Source organism: Phocoena phocoena, chromosome X (assembly GCF_963924675.1).
Source record: "Phocoena phocoena chromosome X, mPhoPho1.1, whole genome shotgun sequence".
Classification (NCBI taxonomy): Eukaryota; Metazoa; Chordata; class Mammalia; order Artiodactyla; family Phocoenidae; genus Phocoena; species Phocoena phocoena.
In genome coordinates, this window is record NC_089240.1 from 85,226,710 (window position 1) to 85,249,399 (window position 22,690).

At 36.8% G+C, this 22,690-nt stretch overlaps 1 protein-coding gene across 2 annotated transcripts in view; it reads left to right on the forward strand.

Annotated features, from left to right (window-relative positions):
- CENPI (centromere protein I) overlaps nucleotides 1–22,406 on the forward strand; it is a 42,355-nt gene extending 19,949 nt beyond the window's left edge. The window contains exons 7-20 of one of the 2 annotated variants that reach the window (XM_065900985.1): nucleotides 576–665; nucleotides 1,009–1,131; nucleotides 1,367–1,534; nucleotides 1,684–1,804; nucleotides 2,935–3,026; nucleotides 4,889–5,006; nucleotides 5,090–5,154; nucleotides 8,463–8,554; nucleotides 11,436–11,571; nucleotides 12,466–12,590; nucleotides 13,601–13,649; nucleotides 13,779–13,997; nucleotides 20,332–20,373; nucleotides 22,305–22,406. In XM_065900985.1, the coding sequence (XP_065757057.1) occupies nucleotides 576–665; nucleotides 1,009–1,131; nucleotides 1,367–1,534; nucleotides 1,684–1,804; nucleotides 2,935–3,026; nucleotides 4,889–5,006; nucleotides 5,090–5,154; nucleotides 8,463–8,554; nucleotides 11,436–11,571; nucleotides 12,466–12,590; nucleotides 13,601–13,649; nucleotides 13,779–13,997; nucleotides 20,332–20,373; nucleotides 22,305–22,406 (1,542 nt within the window). The remainder of the gene's footprint in view (nucleotides 1–575; nucleotides 666–1,008; nucleotides 1,132–1,366; nucleotides 1,535–1,683; nucleotides 1,805–2,934; nucleotides 3,027–4,888; nucleotides 5,007–5,089; nucleotides 5,155–8,462; nucleotides 8,555–11,435; nucleotides 11,572–12,465; nucleotides 12,591–13,600; nucleotides 13,650–13,778; nucleotides 13,998–20,331; nucleotides 20,374–22,304) is intronic. The other variant, XM_065900986.1, reaches the window with a different exon arrangement.
- The last annotated feature ends 284 nt before the right edge of the window (nucleotides 22,407–22,690 follow it).

The window sequence follows — 22,690 nt, forward strand, 5'->3', positions numbered from 1 at the left end:
CCAGATATATCAAACACAGGTATCCAGCAGTAAGGACTTCTGTCATAAAATTAATGTTTTTGTAAAGACTTTTTCAGTTATATCAAGCTGTTTGACTTCTGCATACTAATTGTTAGATATCCTAGTGAATTTTCCAAGGATCATGATGCTAAGGTATTAATATTTCCTTTGCTCTGTTTTCTTGGTTTCCCTTTTTGTCCTTCCACCTTCCTGTCTAAATCAAGAATGAGTAAACTTTGAGTCCTGAGTATTATACCAGTGAGAGTAAGCCATGCTAGCAGATATGACTGGTAAGCCTAAGGCACGGGCAGAGAAGAAGAGAGAAAATATAAGGAAGAAGTAAAATATGGAAAAAGGTCATAAAAGAGAAGATGACAAGTTGGCGAGGGTTGCTTTATGATAGTTGATTTAAATGGTTGAGTTTCTACTCCTTGATTTTCTATAGCATCTTCCTATAGCTATATCACATAATAAAATTAGGGTCTGAATATATGTTTAATCTTTTTATTTTATTGTTACTTTTTTTTTTCTTACTGGCCACAGAATTGAAAATTGAAACTCTTATTTTATTTCAGGGAATGCAGCCTCATCTCCAGGCTTTGTTGTCACTATATAAATTCTTTGTTCCTACTTTGATTTCTGTATCTTTGCCTATGAGGAAGAAGGTAAGGGATTAAGGAGCAGTAAGTCATATTGATATAGAAATATGTTGTTTTGAGTAAGTTAATTTATAGATTTGGACTAAAATGTTTATAGCATACTGTTTTAAGATCTAATATTGTGGCGCTGTTTCTGAGTTTTTTTAGGGATTAGCACTTCATTTTGATTCCATTCAATGTATTCCATTCAATGTAATAGATTGCTGATTAGAAAAAAAACTTAAATGGATTTGCATGGGTGTAAAATATTTCATAATTAATATACTTTCAATTAATGAAGAGTTTTAGGTTTTATGCTGCTCCGACTTATGGATACCTCCTCTCGTGTACTTTACATTCAAATTTATAGATCTATTTTAAGAATTCAGAGAATCTGTGGAAGACAGCTCTACTTGCTGTGAGGCAAAGGAATCAGAGACTTCCTCCAGAACCTCTAAAGTTGATGTTAGCTAATGTCCATCCTATAAAAAGAGTAAGTATCTAAAACCCCAAGTGACTTGCACAGTCTTCTTTTATTAAATTCAAACAATAACCATTCAGATGTTGGAAGAGATTATAAATATTTAAGTACATTTTAATTACCCAGTATTCTATGCAAACTATATTCAGACTCCATTCATTAAACCACCTTAACAAGTGCTTTTACATTTATAGTTTGTAATCTGCTTAGTCCATTGATAGATTGTTTTATTATCTTTCTTTTTTAGAAATGGAATTCTCACTCAGTTATACCAGTGCTAAATTCCGGTAACTACAGTAAAGAAAGTGGGAAAAAGGGGATGAGTCTTTCTGATTATTTCAGTAGCAATGGATCATTTCCACTGGAACAGCTTAAAAGCTTCCCTCAACTCTTACAGAACATCCATTGCTTAGAGGTATGTGACTGGACCATGTGCTTATTTGCATTTTCCATTTGATCTTCATGGCCTTTATTTTTGTTATATATTTCCTATCTGATGATTTCCTTGTTGCTCTGATCTCCTTTTTATATACTTACAGTTGACTGATTGTTCTGTCTTTGCAGCTGCCTTCTCAGATGGGCGCAGTGCTGAACAACTCTCTGCTACTACACTATATTAACTGTGTCAGAGATGAGTCAGTCTTACTGAGGCTCTATCACTGGTTGAGTCAAACATTACAAGAAGGTAAAAATTGATACTTAGAAGTGTTAGATGAATGAAGAAGGAATAAGACGGTTTACAAATGGGTTTCTTTTAAAAGGGTGCCAAATTCTAGACAGGAGGAGCCTTCATATGCTGTAATTATTTTTCCGGTAATCATGTATTCAGAGCCTGAATGCTGCTGTTGTTGTAATTTTAAGGGGTAGTAAGAAAGGAGGTGTATTGTTAAGGAAACACTGCTGGATGGCCACCAAAACTCACTGGGTGGCTCTACTTTGATGACTGTCACAGTCCAAGGCCTCTTCATCTTTGTATGTTCAGAAACTTGCTGTTAAGCCCCCAGAACCATCAGATTAATGCTAACCAAACTCAGAGACTGTTGTGTAAGCCAGAATGTCAACTTTTTATTTCATGATAGAAGTAATTCTGGTGACCAAAATTTTCATGTTTGCGACTAGAATAGCTCCTCTCTGCTATCAATATATATGGGGGCCACATTAGTCATCAGAAAGTTTCTTAATTATAGAACTGAAGGAAAAGGCAGTGAGGGAGTTTTTCATCCAGGCCATAGTAAAGCCTGATCATTTCATTCCTCCAAGGAGGTCGATTTCTCTAAACATAGTATTGAGTTCACCAGATTTTTTCTTTCCTGGATAAGTAAATCCTGACTATTCAAGTGTTTAAGGTCAGTTTTAGTCGGTTCCAGGGTAACTCTCCTTTTCCTACTCAGTCTTTCTTTACATAGGATATGGTACAGTTTGTTAGATTTCCACTAACTAAAGTTCTGCCACCCTTAGATTACCCCCAGCTCACCCTAATCGAAGTTTAGGCATTCTCAAACTTTTAATTCATACACTTATAGTCTTTTGGATTACTGTGTGGCATAAAGCTAATCACATTCATTATATGTGACATTTACTAGTTTATTTTTTCACTGTAAGCTTTCCCCCTATATTACCAAGTTCTTGAGAAACATCACACTATCACTTCCATATATATATTATAGTCTCCAGTGTGAGTTGGCTAGGATGTATGAGACAGATAGCTTGTTTATATTTGTCATTTATTTGTCACTTTAGAGTTGTGGTGGTTATGTTTTGTGTAGTTTTTAGTGTTGTGCAACCGGAGCCTTATGTTTAATATTTTTGTTCCAGAATGTATTTGGTACAAGGTGAATAATTATGAACATGGAAAAGAATTTACCAACTTCCTGGACACTATCCTCAAGGCAGAATGCTTCTTACAAGTAAGATTCTGCTTGTTTCCTACACACTTCACCATTTAAAAAAAATATATATATTTATTTATTTATTTATTGAGCTGCGCTGGGTTTTAGTTGCGGCATGCAGGATCTTTAGTTGTGGCATGCGAACTCTTAGTTGAGGCATGTAGGATCTAGTTCCCTGACGAACTAGATCGAACCCAGGGATCGAACCCAGGGATCAAACCCAGGCCCCCTGCATTGGGAGCATAGAGTCTTAGCCACTGGACTACCAGGTAAGTCCCACCACTTCTTAATTTATTTAGATATCCATTAAAAACCTTTTCTTTAGTGCTTGACATCTTTTGTAAACAATATTTATTCAATTCAAAATTCATTATAAATAGAGCCAAGTTGCACTGTCGTTTATCTTTGTACTGTTGGATTTGAAGAAAGAATTTGTTAAATTATGCAAATAAGAGAGAAAGGTCTAGGGAATTCCCTAGCTGTCCAGTGGTTAGGACTCCAGCGCTCTCACTGCCGAGGGCCTGTGTTCAATCCCTGGTCAGGGAACTAAAATCCCGTGAGCCCCCTACCCCCCAAAAAAAGAGAGAAAGTTCTATAATTTAAGAGAACAAACTGAAGATGTAATTGAATGCATTAAATTAATTGAATTAGCCAGTAAGATAAATCTCATAGGGTCACTACTTGTGTCCTTATAATCAACAAACATTTTTTGATTGTCGAATATGTTCCAGCCAATTAATTATTTGGCCTGGGTAACCCTGAGTTATACTTTTAAGCTGCCACTCAGGTATCAGCACCATCAAGAAGCCTTTACTCAGTCTGGGTTAGATGTTTGTTCTACGTGCTTCCTTAGCTCTCTGTGTTTACCTGTATCGTGGTACTTTCAGCATCTGTTTTTCCAAACATTATGAGCTCTGACAGGTGGGAACCATGTCTAACTTTTCTTCATGTATGGGTGTTCAACTTGGTACCTGATACAAAAGAGATTCTCAATAAATGTTTGTTGAATAAATCTTAAGGGTATGGTGTGAAACCATTGAATTAGAAGTTGGGTGTGGATAATGGTGGTGAGGATAAAAGGATGAATTTAGGTTGATTTTTTAGATTTCCTGTTTGGGAGGATGATGATGGGAATATAAGAAAAGCAGGCAAGGAAGGAAAGATATATTTGATTTGAAAGATGCCTGTGGGATATCTAAGAGGTCCAGTAGGCAGTTAGATAATGAGCCTAGAGCTCAGGAGTGAGATTTGGGCTAGAGATGCAGAAATTTAGGACTCCTCATGATATAGGTGGTGGTTTTAGCTATGTTATAGATGAGATTGTCCACAGAATTCATGTCATGAAAAGAAGGTCCAGAATAGAGTCTTGGTGCACGCCACTATTTAAGGCTCAGGACGACAAAGTTAAAAGGGAAAACCCTGGATCTTCACTCTGGTAAAAACAGAGGCAGCCTAGACATTCAGGCCTCTCCAGATGGTGCTGCCCAGAGTTTGGGTTTGGTCTATGGCCCCTAATGAAATTCCAGCCTTATTATACAACATTGTATACACTCTATTGACTATCATGTACTCCAAAATAATACAATTTCATTTATCTTTAAAAATATTCCATAACTTGACTTCTTACCTTCTTTCCAATTGGTAAAGTTTTATGGTGTTTGAAAACTATGTTGATAAAGATGGTAATGTATCCAAATATTAATCATCTGATCCTTTTTATGAGAAAGTCTGACACCTAATCCAAGGCTTTTAATTATATTTATGACAAAAAACATTAGTCTAAGGGTAAAACAACTATAGCACAAAGTAAACTGGTTGTTTCAAGAGTAATTACAACTGAAGAATTCCATGCAAGGTTTTACTATCAACTTGTGTTACAGGAGGGGTTTTATTCCTGTGAAGCATTCCTGTATAAGAGCCTTCCTCTCTGGGATGGCCTCTGTTGTCGATCACAGTTCCTTCAACTTGTGAGCTGGATTCCTTTTAGTAGCTTCTCTGGTATGTATCGCGAAAATTTGGAGTCATTTAATTTAATGTAATATTAATTAAAAGGATTGAATACTTTTTTTTATTATTTTTAGAGGTGAAACCACTTCTTTTTGACCATCTGTCACGGCTCTTCTTTACATCAACTATTTATTTCAAGGTAAAAAAATTGTCTTGCCTAGATTCAATAGGAAATATTAGTCTGTGGCTGGTGTACACAGTTTTAAACCCACACTATAGCAGTGTTTTGTAACAGGAGTTGCTTGGACCTGGACTTGAGGTCCTGCATCATTCAAATCAAAGTTAATGTGTAGAATCTTCTGTTTTTAAGGTTTTGTTACATGTAATTTTCCTGAACTGTAACAGATGACAAAGTGAATGAACAGGTGGCAAATGAGTATTAATAAAAACAAACTGGGAAATAACTTAAGCATACTTAGTTTGATTGTTGTGGTTGTTAATTTTGTAGATACACTTATTCATTTCTCAAATGTGTATTGAGCACCCACTATGTGTTATAATATAGTCATTTTCTGCTAATAAAATTGTTCTAACCTTATATAATAAAATTAAAAGTTGTTCTATTTTGCGGTGTGCTCCAAAAAAAACCCACTGTGGCTTCCAGGACTAAGTTTGAGAGCCACTTTTTTATAGAATGGTTATTCCTTTTCTAAAAGAGTGACAATATAATTAATGTTTCTTTTATAACTTTTTTTCACCTTAAATCACTTACTGTTTGCCACATTTACAGGAAAAATATATTGTCCTGGTTAGTGTTTGTCATAATCAACTGGTACTTTATAATTACCTATCACATTAACTTGGATTCAAGTTTTATTTATATTATTTGTAACTTTGTACCTTACCATGTCATGTCATTCACATGACAATACACACTGCTTCTCCCAGATAACACATTTTCAGAGACTTCATTTTGCAACTTTCTGCGATTCTCTTCCGATCTTCTAATTCAGTTATTCTTTATTTCTTCTCTTATTCTACCAATCTAGAGCGCTATTTATCTGTAAATATTAGGTTAAACCATATGAATAGGTTTAACCTAATAAGTCAAAGATGTTTGACAATTGGCAGTTTCATATGTTCCAGCCTAATAAGTATATATACATTTATACACACATGCATATATTTATATTTGAGAGTGGGGGGTGGGGAGAGGAAGGGAAACAGACAGAAGGCCAAAGACAGAAATCAGGGGAATGCTCACTGTTTAATTCTCACTGAAAAGGAGGTGTCTATGAAGGAACCTTTTCAAGAGGTATGAAAAGAACCAGGAGAACAGTAGTGCCAAAGAAACAGAGAGAATACAGGCTATCAAGAAGGAGTGAAGGGATAATGTTGCTACATATACCAAGAGGGTCCAGAAAGATGTGGACCAAAAACAAGTTTCTTTTGGAATTGATAATACAGAGGTCTTGGCTACCTTTGTGAGCAGGTTCAGTGGAGTGTGGGGGTAAAAACCAAATTGTGGAGGTTGAGGAGTTGATGAGAAATGAAGACAAGACAATGAGTATTGACTGTGTTTCCAAAAGTTTGGCTAAAAAGAAGAGGTAGAGAGAGAGAGAGAGAGAGAGAGAGAGAGAGAGAGAGAGAGAGCTGTAGTGGGGCTTTGAATCAAGGGAAGGTTGTAATTTTCTTTGTCCCCAGAGTGAGAAAAACCTGCACATGTTTATAGATAGGATGCAAGGAGCCAGATGAGAAGAGGGAGAGGTTGAATATGGGGGAAAGATGAGGGATAATTGACAGTGGCAGGGTTTCAGAAAAAGCATGAAGGTATTGGTTTAAGACTAGGTAGAGGACTTTGCTTGAATGGGTGGTAAGAGATTGGGAGGTACTACTTATTCTCTAAGATTGGGGATGAGGATGTAGAGGTAGGTGGACATATAGATATATTTGTACAGTTTGAAAAAAGAGCAAGAAATTGAAATACTTGTGCCTAAAAATGTTAAATTTCTCAAAATAGGAAGTGCATTGTAGAGGACAGAATTGAGTAGGGGGCTTCAAGATGGTGTTATGTGCTTAGCCATTAAAAAGAATGGGAGAGAGAGACAGCTAATTGAAGAGAAATATAGTAAAAAGGATTATTGAGCTTCATTAAGGGCCCAGATGAAGTTGGAGACCATAACTTAGGAGTGTAGAGCTGTGCTTCTCAACCATTTTTGTTTTAAGCCCATGCCGCCTTCTCATAAACGTAAGAATCTCATGCCTTCCTTTAATGTGGAGGCTGGATGGGGTAGACTAGGTGAGTGGAGATTTTCTGAATATGTCATAGTAATATCGAATATCTTTTCAAGTGTTAAATTGACACCAAAATAGAAGATTGTTTTAGGTGATTCCAAGGTTGCTTTCAACTTGAACATATTTATAACCTGAATGTGAGGTGTCACTTTCTAAAAATATATATATATTTTAATTAATTTATGTATTTATCTATTTTTGGCTGTGTTGGGGTCTTCGTTGCTGCACATGGGCTTTCTCTAGTTGCGGCGAGCTGGGGCTACTCTTCATTGTGGTGCACGGGCTTCTCATTGCGGTGGCTTCTCTTGTTGAGCATGGGCTCTAGGCGTGCAGGCTTCAGTAGTTGCAGCACGTGGGCTCAGTAGTTGTGGTTCGCGGGCTCTAGAGTGCAGGCTCCATAGTTGTGGCGCACGGGCTTAGTTGCCCTGCAGCATGTGGGATCTTCCTGGACCAGGGATCGAACCCGTGTCCCCTGCATTGGCAGGTGGATTCTTAACCACTGCGCCACCAGGGAAGTCCCTAAAAAAAATATTAATTGAACTGTGCTATGAAGTAGCAGTAAGCATTCTATCACTGGAGATACTCAAATATAAATAGTATCTAGACCATCATTTAAGAAGGGTTTCCTGTGTTAGGTTTTGGGATGGTATGGATTGCTTTCAAATTTATAGATATTATGATTTATCCTTACAAGTGTTCCAGGCACACTTATTTCAAGACTATATTTTTTGTATCTGAATGAGTCCCTGGGAAATCAAGGCAAGGCCTGACAAAGGAAAAACTATAGGATTGTTTGTTTTCCACAATCACAGAAGATAAATTTTATGACCAACAAAAAGAGTAAGTTGCAGTTGTAGACACAAGGCGAAAAGGGTGGGAAACTCCTATCTGTAGCAGCTTCAAAGGATCTCTGAGGGGAAATAATAAGGGGTGGGTGATGTAATATATGTTATGAATGAATATAATTTAAAGAAACAAGAGTCTGTTCCTCACGGATAAGATGGGGGCAGGCTTGTAGAAAAAATGGTAAAATAAACTTGTACTTGCATTAATCTGTCTCTTGGTGACCGATTAGGTTGGAGAAGCAGCTATTGGGTTCTGAATTGGATGTGGTTATCTCCACAGTCCCTTCCACCTCTAAGCCTCTGGTTTAGTCTGTTAGTTCTCAGCACTATGGTATGTCTGATGATTTTTTTTGTTTTGTGTCCACAGTGTAGTGTTCTTCAGTGTCTGAAAGAGCTACTGCAGAATTGGCTGTTGTGGCTTTCTATGGACATCCACGTGAAATCTGTGAACAGTCCTCTGTGAGTTATCTTACAACCCTCCTTAAGAGTTGATCTCTACAAAACTGTTTGCATATGGAGTTTAATAGTGTGGCATAAAACCTAATTGCTTCATGTAAATGCTTAATTGTACTTTTCTTAAAAAAATGTTTTTTGTTACTTTTCACTCTTCCCTACAATCCTGTGAGGAAAGTTAATTCTTCAAGTTTTATTCTATAAGTCAGAAAGCAACCCCCAAGCCTCTGAGTCACTTGCAAGAGTTAATATAGCAAAACAATGGCCAGCTGATGTTAGAACTTGCAACTTTGACTTCCATTCAGTTTAGCTCATTTTATAAAATGTATTCTTGCTTATATGTGAAGTCAATTTTGATGATGGCTAGGAAGATCTGTAATTTTGCTGTACAGATTTTTTTTATGTTTCTCTGATGTATTTTGCTTATATATGTTAATTTATTTTCACTTCGTAATTAAAAAAGAGCCCTGAATTTCCATTATGTTCATTACTGTTAAATGTGAAACCTCAAAGTGAAAGTAAAAGCCTGAATGAATTTCAAGGAACTGCCTGATCAGGTTTTTTTGACTCTTTCTACCTAGAGTCTTTTGCTTCTCCTGTATTCTTTTTTAACATTAATTTTTTTTTATATTATAGAAAATTACAAACATATTCAAAAGTAGAGAAAATAGTACAATTGTTACCCTTATCACCCGGCTTCAACAGTTATCAACTCATGGTTAACTTTTTTTCATCTATAACACCCCTCACTTTCCTCCTCCTTTGTACTAGATATTTTTTAAGCAAAACCCAGACATCATTTCAGCTGTTGAAAAATGATACCAGTATAACACCTAAAAATTAATAGTTCTTAATATGTTCAAATATCTAATGGATGTTCAAATTCCCTGTATTATCAGTCACATTCTTACTTTATAAGATAAGGATCCCTTAGCTCCAACTGCAAGTAGCTGGTGGTTGGCTTAGTTAGATTAGCCCAGATTTATTTTTCTATATGTTCTTTTCCCTATAGTTATCTCCTACTTTGTTAGGAGAATAGAAGCTTCTTGGGAGTTGCCTGGAAACTTTTTAATTCTTCATATTCATTATTGCAGTGCTTCCATATATCGTGTATGTCTGATCACTTTTAGAAGGAAATGGAGCATTAGTGCGTAGTGAAAGTATCTTGTAAAGCAGTGCTTCTCAAAGTGTGGTCCCTGAACCAGCAGCATCAGCATCACCTGGGGTCCTGTAGAGATACAAATTCTCAGGTACTACCCTAGACCTACTGAAGTAAACTCTGGAGGTGGAGCCCAGTAATCTGTGTTTTAACAAATGCTTCCATAATTTTGGTGCAGGCTAAAGTTTGTGAACCACTATCATAAAGAAATTCCATTTGAATAGTTAACCTCTTCAAACACCTCAATTCTATTAAGAATAGTATGTTTGCATTTATAATCTTTGGCTAATTTGCAATGTAAGTCTTAGGCACCCTAATACAGGTGCTTTATAATTTATATATTTTCTTTCTAAAAATCCTAGGATCCTTTTTAATTAGTGTCATAAATTTTGAGAGGGCATTTACAAAGGGGCTCTGCTTTCTAAAATTCTTAAAACAGATAAATGGACATAATTGTAGGTAACTTTGCTTGTCATAATACTACTTGGCATTATATAATATAGCTGTTAAGTTCTCAATAATTTTTCTATCTTGGAGATATGAGTGTAATGCTATGTCTCTATCGTATGACCATATGCCATATGACTGGCAAAGAGGGAGTAAATTGTAGTTGTAGATCACAAGGAGAGAAGGGTGGGAAACCATTCTCAGCAGTGGCTCTCCGGGGGGCATTTTTGGTTGGCACAGTGACTGGGAAGAGGGTGCTAACATCTTTTAGTAGGTAGGAGCCAGAGGTGCTAAACGTTCTGTAGTGGGTGGGGAGTAGGAGGCAGTCCTGAATGGTGAATTGTGTCATCCAAAATGCCAGTAGTGTCCTGTGGAAAAACACTTTCAAAGATGCTACCTGAGCAATCATCATCGTACAAATTATTTCAGACACATTTGTCAGATGCTGCCAGAAATCATAAAGTACAGTTTTGCAAGTGATGGGCTGACTGTATGTATGCCCACCTATTTGAACCGTCTCTTAATCTTTCCCTGCTTGCTCTGGCACAGAATCATCATGGTGGTGGGTAATGGTAGAGTTATCATCATCTCAGGCTCTAAGACTATATATATGCTATTCCTTTTTCCTTGTGCATAACTGTTGTTGGCTACCTGGATCTGAGGTTAAAGCTATGAAATCACATTTCCCAGTCTTTTCCTAATCCACTCAACAGTGGATTGAAGGAGGGGGGTGGGGAGATGGATGGATTGAACCAGTTATACCCATGTGTAATTTAAAGAGACATGGTTCATTGATTTGGGAAGAATATAAAATATCTAGATCTGGTTTTTACTGGAATGAAAGATGCCAAAAATTTTACTCATTCAGTTTTAGAATTGAATTCCAGTTAAATTAAAGTGAAAATATTTTTAACAGCATTTTAGTTCAGGAATTTAGGCAAAACTGGGTTTGGATTTGTGTACTTAGAAACTAATTTGCTGACTGCTATGGTCCCTGGACATTGGTGATATTATCTAAAGTCTGGAGCTTAATCCTTTCTTTCTATGGTATTTACTAGTAGAATGGTTGCTCAGGGATGTTCTATGAATTGATCTTAATGGTTCCCTAGAGGGCTGTATAGTTTTATGGTTAATCACTGCAGTTAAAAAAATGTGAATTATACATTGGAGCACTGATCGTTTTCTGAAATTCCCACAGACTTTCTGCTGTATATTTAATCCAGCTTTAGCTTGGAAAATGTGAGGACTTTTGCTAATATGGATCTTGGTTTCTTATTGCAGAGAGACAACTTTAGGTGGATCCATGAACTCTGTGTCTAAACTGATTCACTATGTAGGGTGGCTGTCCACTACTGCAATGCGCTTGGAAAACAACAGTACCTTCTTGCTGCACTTTATTTTGGATTTCTATGAGAAGGTAGTACATATCCCATTTTCACTACTTTGATTTTTGTGATGGCTGTCTGCTTTACTAGCCTATTGTTTAAATTTTATGCACAACTATTAAGTTGGGCTATGACCTTATTAGCATACTTGAGATAAGCTATGTATTTTGAGGTTAATGATTGTATTCTGGCCTGAATAGTTGACATGCATAAAACAAAGGGGAAAAAGCAAAAGCTTTTTTTGAAGTCCAGGTACCACTTTAATAGACGTTCCCCTGAATAATGCTGGCCCTAGACAGAAGTCTGTCTTTATTATCACTTTTTTCTCATCCATTGTACATTTCCAACCCCTGGTAAAAGAACAAAAATACCTTTTATTTCTTTAGCTCTCCACCCCCCACCTTTCAACTGCCTTATTTCTCCCAGTACCTATGATTCTGGTCCTCTTCTATTGTTTTATAGTATTCAACCTAGACAGAACTATTATCCAGGAAGTACCCACTAATCTCAGTTTTCCTGGCTTCTTCCCTTCATTGATACTTAGTTGTCTTGTGTTATATTTGCTTGGAAGCATGCTCCTTTGTTTTCCAGGTTGACAGCTAACTAATATGATAATTCAGTATTTATAGGACTTAAGAAGAAAGAAATGTTCCCTTCCCCTTTCTCCCTAACTCTAAGATCTCTCCCCAGAAAAAAATAAAAGAGTTTAATAACTACCTTGCAGAAATAATCCTCTATTGTAAGGTTGCTGTTTGGTGAGGTACATTTTTAAGCAGGTTGTGGCTACGTATTCTATTTATGAGTCAGGCAGGCCCAAACCTGATGTTATATTATTGCTTATTCTCTAGTGGTGATTCTTTGAGTGAAGTTGGTTGAGGAGTTCTGAGGAGTAATTTATATACTGGTGTTGTCATTCTTCCCAAAAGGTGTGTGACATATATATAAATTATAACCTTCCATTGGTGGTGTTGTTTCCTCCTGGGGTCTTCTATCCTGCACTCCTCAGCCTGGATTCCAGTATCCTGAACCAGCTCTGTTACATTATGGACAGGTACAAAGCCTTTTTACCATTTTATGAATTAATACATCATAATTCCATCTTCATTTTCCAGCTATACAATAATTTATGAATATACTACAATAAGTTTATTGTACATAATACAGTGAAATATAAAATACAATAAAATTGTTATCCATTTTCTGCCAGGACCTTTGGAAAAAGGAAACATGGCTTTCTTTAGGGAATGACCTTCCAACAGTTAAAATGGGACTATTTTAACTGTGTTTTTAAAATGTCACTGTGGGGGGATATCGATTAAAAGGATTCACAGTTAAGGATCTTTTGTGCAGTGGTACCGTTGCACTCGGCATTGTTAATTCTCATTGCTGTGTCTCAAAGAATAATTAGTCATTTACTGACAACTGGTTTAAGTCTACATAGCTTCTCTGGTAAAAAGAACATTTTCTGGGAGATAAGGGGAGCTATTACCAATTATATGAAACTGTAAGTATTATTTCTGATCTCTTCTAATTTTTTCACTTATGGACTGAAATTGCTCTTTTTAGCCCATAAGTGTAGGCCCTTTTGGCATAACTTATGAGACTATGCCAAGGTTAAAATGTTGAAAAGCTACTTAGAATAGTTCTCAGGCAAGAAAAGATTACATCTCTAAGTTTTCCCTTTATCCTTTCTACTGCACCTTTTTTCCACATTAGGAAAATACGTTTTGTAATGTTTTGTATCAGTGACTGCTTTTGAGCCTCTATTAATTTTTAACAGTGAAACATTAAAAGCATTTCCTTTTTTACTAAAGTATAATTTACAGAGTCATATCTTAAATGCATATCTTAAATTTACAAGTACTTATCCTAAATGTACAACTCAATATTTGAGCCTCTATTAATTTTTATTCTTTGAGGAAAATGTACCACAAAAGGAAAAAAAACTTAAATAGACAGCTGGATATTTGTGTATGTGCATATATTTACATTTAAAATGTAAACTTATGTTTACATATCAAAGGCATTTAATGGTAAAAGTTCTCTTTGCTCTGTCTTTAGGTATCGTAAAAATTTGACTGCTGCAAAGAAAAATGAGTTGGTACAAAAGGTATGGATGATGAATCTCTGTTTTAAATCACCATTGTTTAAAAACTGAGTGTAGAGATATATGATCTGTTGGGAATAAGAAGGAAAGGGAGAATAGGTGATAATGACAATTTTTTTTCTTTCCCAATAGACAAAATCGGAGTTCAGCTTCAGCAGCAAGACCTATCAAGAATTTAATCACTATTTGACAGCCACGGTTGGTTGCCTGTGGACATCCAAACCCTTCCAGAAAGGATTATATATTGACCCCAAAGTCTTAGAAAAAGCTTCAGTAGCAGAGTACAAAAACAGTTTAAATTTAGTCTATCATCCTGCTCTTTTGGGTTATGCTGTTTTCTTTCTGCTACAGGTAAGAGTATTTAAATGATTTTTAGATTTTCTATAGGAATACTATGATGGCAGAAATAGGAAACACCATAAATTTAGCATGTCTGAATTGCAAGACGTGTTCAGTCATACTTTTTGAGTATCAGCTAACTTTTGGGCATTGTGCTAGGCTCTGGGGATTCAAAGTTAAGTAATTAGTTTCTACCCACAAAGAGCTTGGGCTTGTGGCAGAGACAAATTTGTGAACATTACTGCAAATACAGTTAGGTGAAGTGAGAAGAGATACAATTGTGAGAATTAGTGAATATTAGTTCAGTTCTACCTGGGTAGAGGTGGTGCCAGGTAAGAAAAGGGTACAGAGAAGTTGAAGCTTTAGTAAAATCCTTCTAGGCAAGATGGAAAATGTAGGCTAGATGATGTTATAATTAGAGTTGGAGTCTTAGCCAAAGACTGCTGATTTAATGGGTTGATATCAGTATGTAAACAAGGAGGTCTTCTCAGGACTTTACACCAGCCTTGTCATTTTCAACATTATCAGTGACTCAGAGAACTCAAATGGTGTGCATATCATATGTGTGGATGACACAACAGGATGGGATTACAAATACACTGTTAGAATCTGGATTCAGAATTCCCTGAACAGACTGGAACATTGAGAAATCTAACAAAATGAAAAAGTGTATAGAATGGGGGAGATATTCATTGAGTAAATGTTTAATATATTCATGTAAGAACCAGGCACTGTGGTGAACAAGACACATCTGAGTACTGCCCTCGTAGAGCTTGGAATCTAGTCAGGGAGGCAGTCATTAAACAGACATCTTACAATAAAGAATGATGAGAAATATAGGGAAAGTACAGAGAATGATGAAAAAATATACAGGGGGGCTTCTGTAGAGCCAGTTCAGGCTTTACAGAAGTGATGCTAATTGGAGTTTTAAAGGATGAGTATGAGCTTGTCAAGACAGGAGCAGTATTTGAGGAAAAGTGTAAAGCTAGAACAGGGGACAGCAAACTTTTTCTGTGGACGGCCAGACTGTAAATATTTCAGGCTTTGCAGGCCACATGGTCTCTGTTAAGATTACTCAACCTTGCTGTTGTAGCGTGAAAGTGGCTATAGACAATGAGTAAACAAACGGGCATAGTTGTGTTCCATAACAGTTTATTTACAAAAACAGGCATTGGACTGGATGTGGTTTGTGGACCCCTATGTTAGAGCATGCTATGTTTGAGGAATTTAAGCAGAATTATAGGGCTTGAGCAGGGATTCTACCCTGACTCAGCAGCAGAAGTACCCGGGCTGCTTTTCCAAAGTATACATCCTTGATTGCTTCCAGCCTGACATTTTGATTTACTAACTGGGGTGATATCCAGGATCTGCTTTTTTTTTTTTTTAAACATGTTTATTGGAGTATAACTGCTATACAATGGCGTGTTAGTTTCTGCTGTGTAACAAAGTGAATCAGCTATACACATACATACATCCCCATATCTCCTCCCTCTTGCGTCTCCCTCCCACCCTCCCTATCCCACCCCTCTAGGTGGTCACAAAACACTGAGCTGATCTCCCTGTGCTATGCAGCTGCTTCCCACTAGCTATCTATTTTACATTTGGTAGTGTATATATGTCCATGCCACTCTCTCACTTCATCCCAGCGTACCCTTCCCCTTCCCCATGTCCTCAAGTCCATTCTCTACGTCTGCGTCTTTTTTTTTTTTGAATTTTATTTATTTTTTTATACAGCAGGTCATTATTAGTCATCAATTTTATACACATCAGTGTATACATGTCAATCAATGTCTGTGTCTTTATTCCTGTCCTGCCCCTAGGTTCTTCAGAACTATTTTTTTTTTAGATTCCATATATATGTGTTAGCATACGGTATTTGTTTTTCTCTTTCTGACTTACTTCACTCTGTATGACAGACTTTAGGTCCATCCACCTCACTACAAATAACTCAATTTCGTTTCTTTTTATGGCTGAGTAATATTCCATTGTATATATGTGCCACATCTTCTTTATCCATTCATCGGTCGATGGACACTTAGGTTGCTTCCATGTCCTGGCTATTGTAAATAGTGCTGCAGTGAACATTGTGGTACATGTCTCTTTTTGAATTATGGTTTTCTCAGGGTATATGCTCAGTAGGGGGATTGCTGGGTCATATGGTAGTTCTATTTTTAGAACTATCTATTTTAAGGAACCTCCATAGTGGCTGTATCAATTTACATTCCCACCAACAGTCCTTTGCCCATTTTTAAATTAGGTTATTTGTCTTAATGGCTTATAAGGCTCATGTCTATATTGTAGATTCAAGTTGCTTATCAGATATATGATTTGCAAAGTTTTCCCCTATTCTTTGGGGTGTCTTTTCATTTTTCGGTTGGTATCTTTTGAAGCACAAAAGTTTAAGTTTTGATGAACTCTATTTATTACTTTTTTCTTTTATTGCTTGTGCTTTTTTTTTTTAATGCCTCCTCATTTCCTTCTCCCCCCAGCCCCTGGCAATGACCAGTATACTCTCTGCTTCTATGAGTTTGATTATTTCAGATTCATCATATAAGTGGTATCTTATAGTATTTGCCCTTCTGTGTTTGGCTTATTTCACCTAGCATAATTTCCTGCAGATTTGGTCTCTCAGTAGATTGTGGAGGATAAGGGATATTGGTTTCTCCTCATGATGTCTGTCTGGTTTTGGTTTCAGGTTAATTCTGGCCTCAAAAAATAAGTTAGGAAGTATTCTCTCTCCTGTTCTTTGGAAGAGTTTGTGAAGGATTGGCATTAATTCTTCTTTAAATATTTGGTAAATTTTACCCATGAAGCCATCTGGTCATGGGCTTTTATGTAATTTCTTGATAACTTTTTTAAAATAAAAATGTCTTTTCCATTATGGTTTATTACAAGATACTGAATATAGTTTCCTGTGCTATACAGTAGGACCTTGTTGTTTTGATAATACTTTTTATTTCTTTTTTGGTTGTTATTTCTTTTCTTTTAATTTATTTATTTTTAACATCTTTATTGGAGTATAATTGCTTCACAATGGTGTGTTAGTTTCTGCTTTATAACAAAGTGGATCAGCCATACATATACATACGTTCCCATATCTCCTCCCTCCTGTGTTTCCCTCCCTCCCACCCTCCCTATCCCACCCCCCCAGGAGGTCACAAAGCACCGAGCTGATCTCCCCGCGCCACATGGCTGCCTCCCACCAGCTATCCACCTCACGCCCAGTAGTGTATATATGTCCATGCCACTCTCCCACCCCGTCACAGCTTACCCCTCCCCCCCATCCTGAAGTCCATTCTCTAGTAGGTCTGTGTCTTTATTCCCATCTTACCCCTAGGTTCTTCATGACCTTTTTTTTTTTCTTAGATTCCATATATATGTGTTAGCATATGGTGTTTGTTTCTCTCTTTCTGACTTACTTCACTCTGTATGACAGACTCTAGGTCCATCCACCTCACTACAAATAACTCAATTTCGTTTCTTTTTATGGCTGAGTAATATTCCATTGTATACATGTGCCACATCTTCTTTATCCATTCATGCGATGATGGACACTTAGGTTGCTTCCACCTCCTGGCTACTGTAAATAGAGCTGCAATGAACATTTTGGTACATGACTCTTTTTGAATTATGGTTTTCTCAGGGTATATGCCCAGTAGTGGGATTGCTGGGTTGTATGGTAGTTCTATTTGTAGTTTTTTAAGGAACCTCCATACTGTTCTCCATAGTGGCTGTATCAATTTACATTCTCACCAGCAGTGCAAGAGTGTTCCCTTTTCTCCACACCCTCTCCAGCATTTATTGTTTCTAGATTTTTTGATGATGGCCATTCTGACCCGTGTGAGATGATTGTAGTTTTGATTTGCATTTCTCTAATGATTAATGATATTGAGCATTCTTTCATGTGTTTGTTGGCTATCTGTATATCTTATTTGGAGAAATGTCTAGTTAGGTCTTCTGCCCATTTTTGGATTAGGTTGTTTGTTTTTTTAATATTGAGCTGCATGAGCTATTTATATATTTTGGAGATTAATCCTTTGTCCATTGATTCGTTTGCAAATATTTTCTCCCATTCTGAGGGTTGTCTTTCTGTCTTGTTTATGGTTTCCTTTGCTGTGCAAAAGCTTTTAAGTTTCATTAGGTCCCATTTGTTTATTTTTGTTTTTATTTCCATTACTCTAGGAGGTGGATCAAAAAAGATCTTACTGTGATTTATGTCAAAGAGTGTTCTTCCTATGTTTTCCTCTAAGAGTTTTATATGTCCAGTCTTATATTTAGGTCTTTAATCCATTTTGAGTTTATTTTTGTGTATGGTGTTGGGGAGTGTTCTAATTTCATTCTTTTGCTGTCCAGTTTTCCCAGCACCACTTATTGAAGAGGCTGTCTTTTCTCCATTGTATATCCTTGCCTCCTTTGTCATAGATTAGTTGACCATAGGTGCATGGGTTTATCTCTGGGCTTTCTATCTTGTTCCATTGATCTATGTTTCTGTTTTTGTGCCAGTACCATATTGTCTTGTTTACTGTAGCTTAATAGTATAGTCTGAAGTCAGGGAGTCTGATTCCTCTAGATCCCTTTTTTTCCCTCAAGACTGCTTTGGCTATTCAGGGTCTTTTGTGAAATATTTTTAAGCAGGATTGTAGTATGGTCTGAGTTGACGTTTAGTGGAGATCACTTTGGCTTTTTGGTGGAGGATAGAGTTATAAGAGGAGGCCTGAGTGGAAGCAGAGGCACCAATTAGGAGGCTCTTGGTGTAGACAAAATAGATTGATAGTGATTTGTATGCAAGTGGTGGTAGTGAAGATGCATAGAAGTGGGCTGATTGGAGATATACTGCAGAGATAGAGCAGACAGGGCCTGATGGCTTGATCAGAAGTGGGAATGAGAAAAAGGAAAGGACTTTTGAGTTTTTTGAATGGAGCAAGTGGGTTGATGGTGGTTCCATTTATTAATAAGAGGAATACTGATAGAAGAACAGGATAGGTTATTTTGTTTTTTGCAGAGGACAAGTTGAGAATGAAGTTTTGTTTTGACGTACTTAAGTTTGAGATGCCTGTTAGATATCCAAGAAGAAGTGTAAGTAGGCAGTTTGAAATAGGGGCTTAGAACTCAAGAGAGTGGTTGGAATGAGAGGAATCAATATGGAATTCATCAGCATGGACTATACTTCATCAGTTCCAAAAACACATATTTTTTTCACTTTTTATAACTTCTCAGAGATCAAGATGCATCTTGTGATCAATGTCAGCCAGGCAGCAATCATGATATAGTTGTCATTTGCTATTTTTGAGTGTGTGCAGGCAGATTGCCAGAATCAGACCTTGCAGATTGGATGTCAGCAGCATGGGGGAAAGATTGGAGACGATGCTGGAGCACTGTTTTAAGGTCTCAAAACCAAATGACTTGGAGGAAGAAGGGAGGGAAGTGGTGAACCATACATGTTATGGACTTTCCTTGAAGCAAGAGCCAAAAGTAGGTTAGATTTATGCAGTTGGGACCCAAGCACCATAGCCTTTATTAGTTCCTTTAAGAAATAAATGCTACATAATCAACACTCTGGCACAGAGGATGATATTGTGTGAAAAAACATAGATATCCACAACCCTTGAGTAGAAAAGTAATTCAGAAGAGTTGGACTCTGAATGTGAAGTTTTAGAAATACTTTCACAACTTAATTTTGTTTATATTTACCATTTCATGTTTGTAAAAATGATATATGATCAAAATCTGCCTACATCTAAAACTCTTTCAATCATTATAAAATAAAAACTTATAAGTGTTAAAAATGCATTGTGTTATATGTAGTTTAACAGGCAGAGTTTTTTCTTAGTGATACATAAAAATTTGTTAGAATTGATGGCTCTTCAATGAAGTACAGTAGGTGATAGTTAAAGCTGGGGAATAACTAGCTAGCTCACCTAGCTCTGAGATTTTATAAAGAATTACAAATTCATAGAATCTACTGGGTACCCAGACTACCTCACCAGACTTCATCCTCATCCTTCAAAACTCAATTCAGGTAATCATATTCCTCAGAAAAAGCCCACCTTCCATCTCCACCCCAGTGGCTGAGTACAGAATTTTAAAAAATGAAGCCAAATATTAGCAAAATGGTGCTCACTTTATCAACTGTGATTTTATTTTTTTTCTGTTTGTGCTTCTAGGGAGAAATATGGAAGGTTATAGTGGGTGCTTATTCAAAAGGAATCCAAGAGTGTTGGTAGGAATAGAACATAGCAAATGAATCAGATAGTGAAGAGCCATCTTAATTTTCTGGTAATTTTTGCTAACCAAATATTTTCATCACCATTTCTCTCCATTTTCTTTTTTGTTTTTGTTTTGAAAGGAATGGCCAAAAGAAAGGAAAGTAAATATGAGCTCTATTCGGGTAAGTAAATTTATTTTCATCATGTTCAGGGATTTCATAAAGCTTCATTTCATCAGAAGAATTTATACCTTTACTTTTCCCCAAATCCCAAGTCTGATGCCTAGACAAAGTCAAAGTGAAGTGTTTGCCTTCTGAATTAATTCCAGTGACTTTTATGTGACTTCGTTGGCACATACCCTCTACATAGATAAAACTATTCATAGTTTGACTCTTGCTGTTGTGTCTGTGCATCATCTTATTTTATAATACACTTGCATATAGTCAAAGTGTCACTGTAATGTGTCTTATTTAACAAAGCCAAGCACAATTGTCTCAATATAGAAACTCTGCTGTGTACATATTTAATATAGGAAGTAATATAATAATGTCTGTGTTGTCTGTTTTAGATGTTAAATTCCTAGAGTGCAGGAATGATGACCCATTTCCATTTCACAGTACTTGTTCATTTGAACAGCTGAATTTTTTTTTATTGGAGTATAATTGCTTTACAATGGTGTGTTAGTTTCTGCTTTATAACAAAGTGAATCAGTTATACATATACATATGTTCCCATATCTCTTCCCTTTTGCGTCTCCCTCCCTCCCACCCTCCCTATCCCACCCCGCCAGGTGGTCACAAAGCACCCAGCTGATCTCCCTGTGCTATGCAGCTGCTTCCCACTAGCTATCTACCTTATGTTTGGTAGTGTATATATGTCCATGCCTCTCTCTCGCTTTGTCACAGCTTACCCTTCCCCCTCCCCATATCCTCAAGTCCATTCTCTAGTAGGTCTGTGTCTTTATTCCTGTCTTACCCCTAGGTTCTTCATGACATTTTTTTTCTTAAATTCCATATATATGTGTTAGCATACGGTATTTGTCTTTCTCTTTCTGACTTACTTCACTCTGTATGACAGACTCTAGGTGTATCCACCTCATTACAAATAATAGCTCAATTTCGTTTCTTCTTATGGCTGAGTAATATTCCATTGTATATATGTGCCACATCTTCTTTATCCATTCATCCGATGATGGACACTTAGGTTGTTTCCATCTCCGGGCTATTGTAAATAGAGCTGCAATGAACATTTTGGTACATGACTCTTTGAATTATGGTTTTCTCAGGGTAGATGCCCAGTAGTGGGATTGCTGGGTCATATGGTAGTTCTATTTGTAGTTTTTTAAGGAACTTCCATACTGTTCTCCATAGTGGCTGTACCAATTCACATTCCCACCAGCAGTGCAAGAGTGTTCCCTTTTCTCCACACCCTCTCTAGCATTTATTGTTTCTAGATTTTTTGATAATGGCCATTCTGACTGGTGTGAGATGATATTTCATTGTAGTTTTGATTTGCATTTCTCTAATGATTAATGATGTTGAGCATTCTTTCATGTGTTTGTTGGCAGTCTGTATATCTTCTTTGGAGAAATGTCTGTTTAGGTCTTCTGCCCATTTTTGGATTGGATTGTCTGTTTTTTTGTTATTGAGCTGCATGAGCTGCTTGTAAATTTTGGAGATTAATCCTTTGTCAGTTGCTTCATTTGCAAATATTTTCTCCCATTCTGAGGGTTGTCTTTTGGTCTTGTTTATGGTTTCCTTTGCTGTGCAATAGCTTTGAAGTTTCATTAGGTCCCGTTTGTTTATTTTTGTTTTTATTTCCATTTCTCTAGGAGGTGGGTCAAAAAGGATCTTGCTGTGATTTATGTCATAGAGTTGAACAGCTGAATTTTTTTGCCAATATAATAAAAGGAATATTTAGCCCTTAAACTTCGGGTACTCTCTGGTTTGACTGTTACTTAGTGACTGAGTTTCAGTTACGAACCTGGCCACTCGAGCTAACTCTTGGTATGTGCATCCAGGATGCTGGGAACTCATCCTAGGCAAAGAAGAGGAGGTAGAGAATAAGAAAATGGAATATTTGATAAGTAATTTTCCCTTTTTTGTGCCTGCAGGGGAAGAAATGGAACTGGTATTTGGACTATTTATTTTCAGAGGGGTTACAAGGCTTGAAACTTTTCATAAGAAGCAGTATTCATCGTTCTTCTGTCCCCTGAGCAGAGAGCATAAACCACCTGATCAACATTAAATGAATGTTGACAGAAACAAACTGAGCATATGGGACTAAATTCCTTCCTTGTTGCTGGAGAGGTCAAGTAGCTCAACTTGGGTTTCCATACTCATTTCACCAACAGACTGCCATCCTCAGGGAGTGCTTAGACTGGCCTTCTATCCATGGCTCAGGAGAGCCTCAATGTGGCTAATTTTATTTTTCAGGATCTAGATTCTTTAGCTCATTAGTGAAAAATGACTTCATCATCAGGCTCTGCCTTCCACCAAA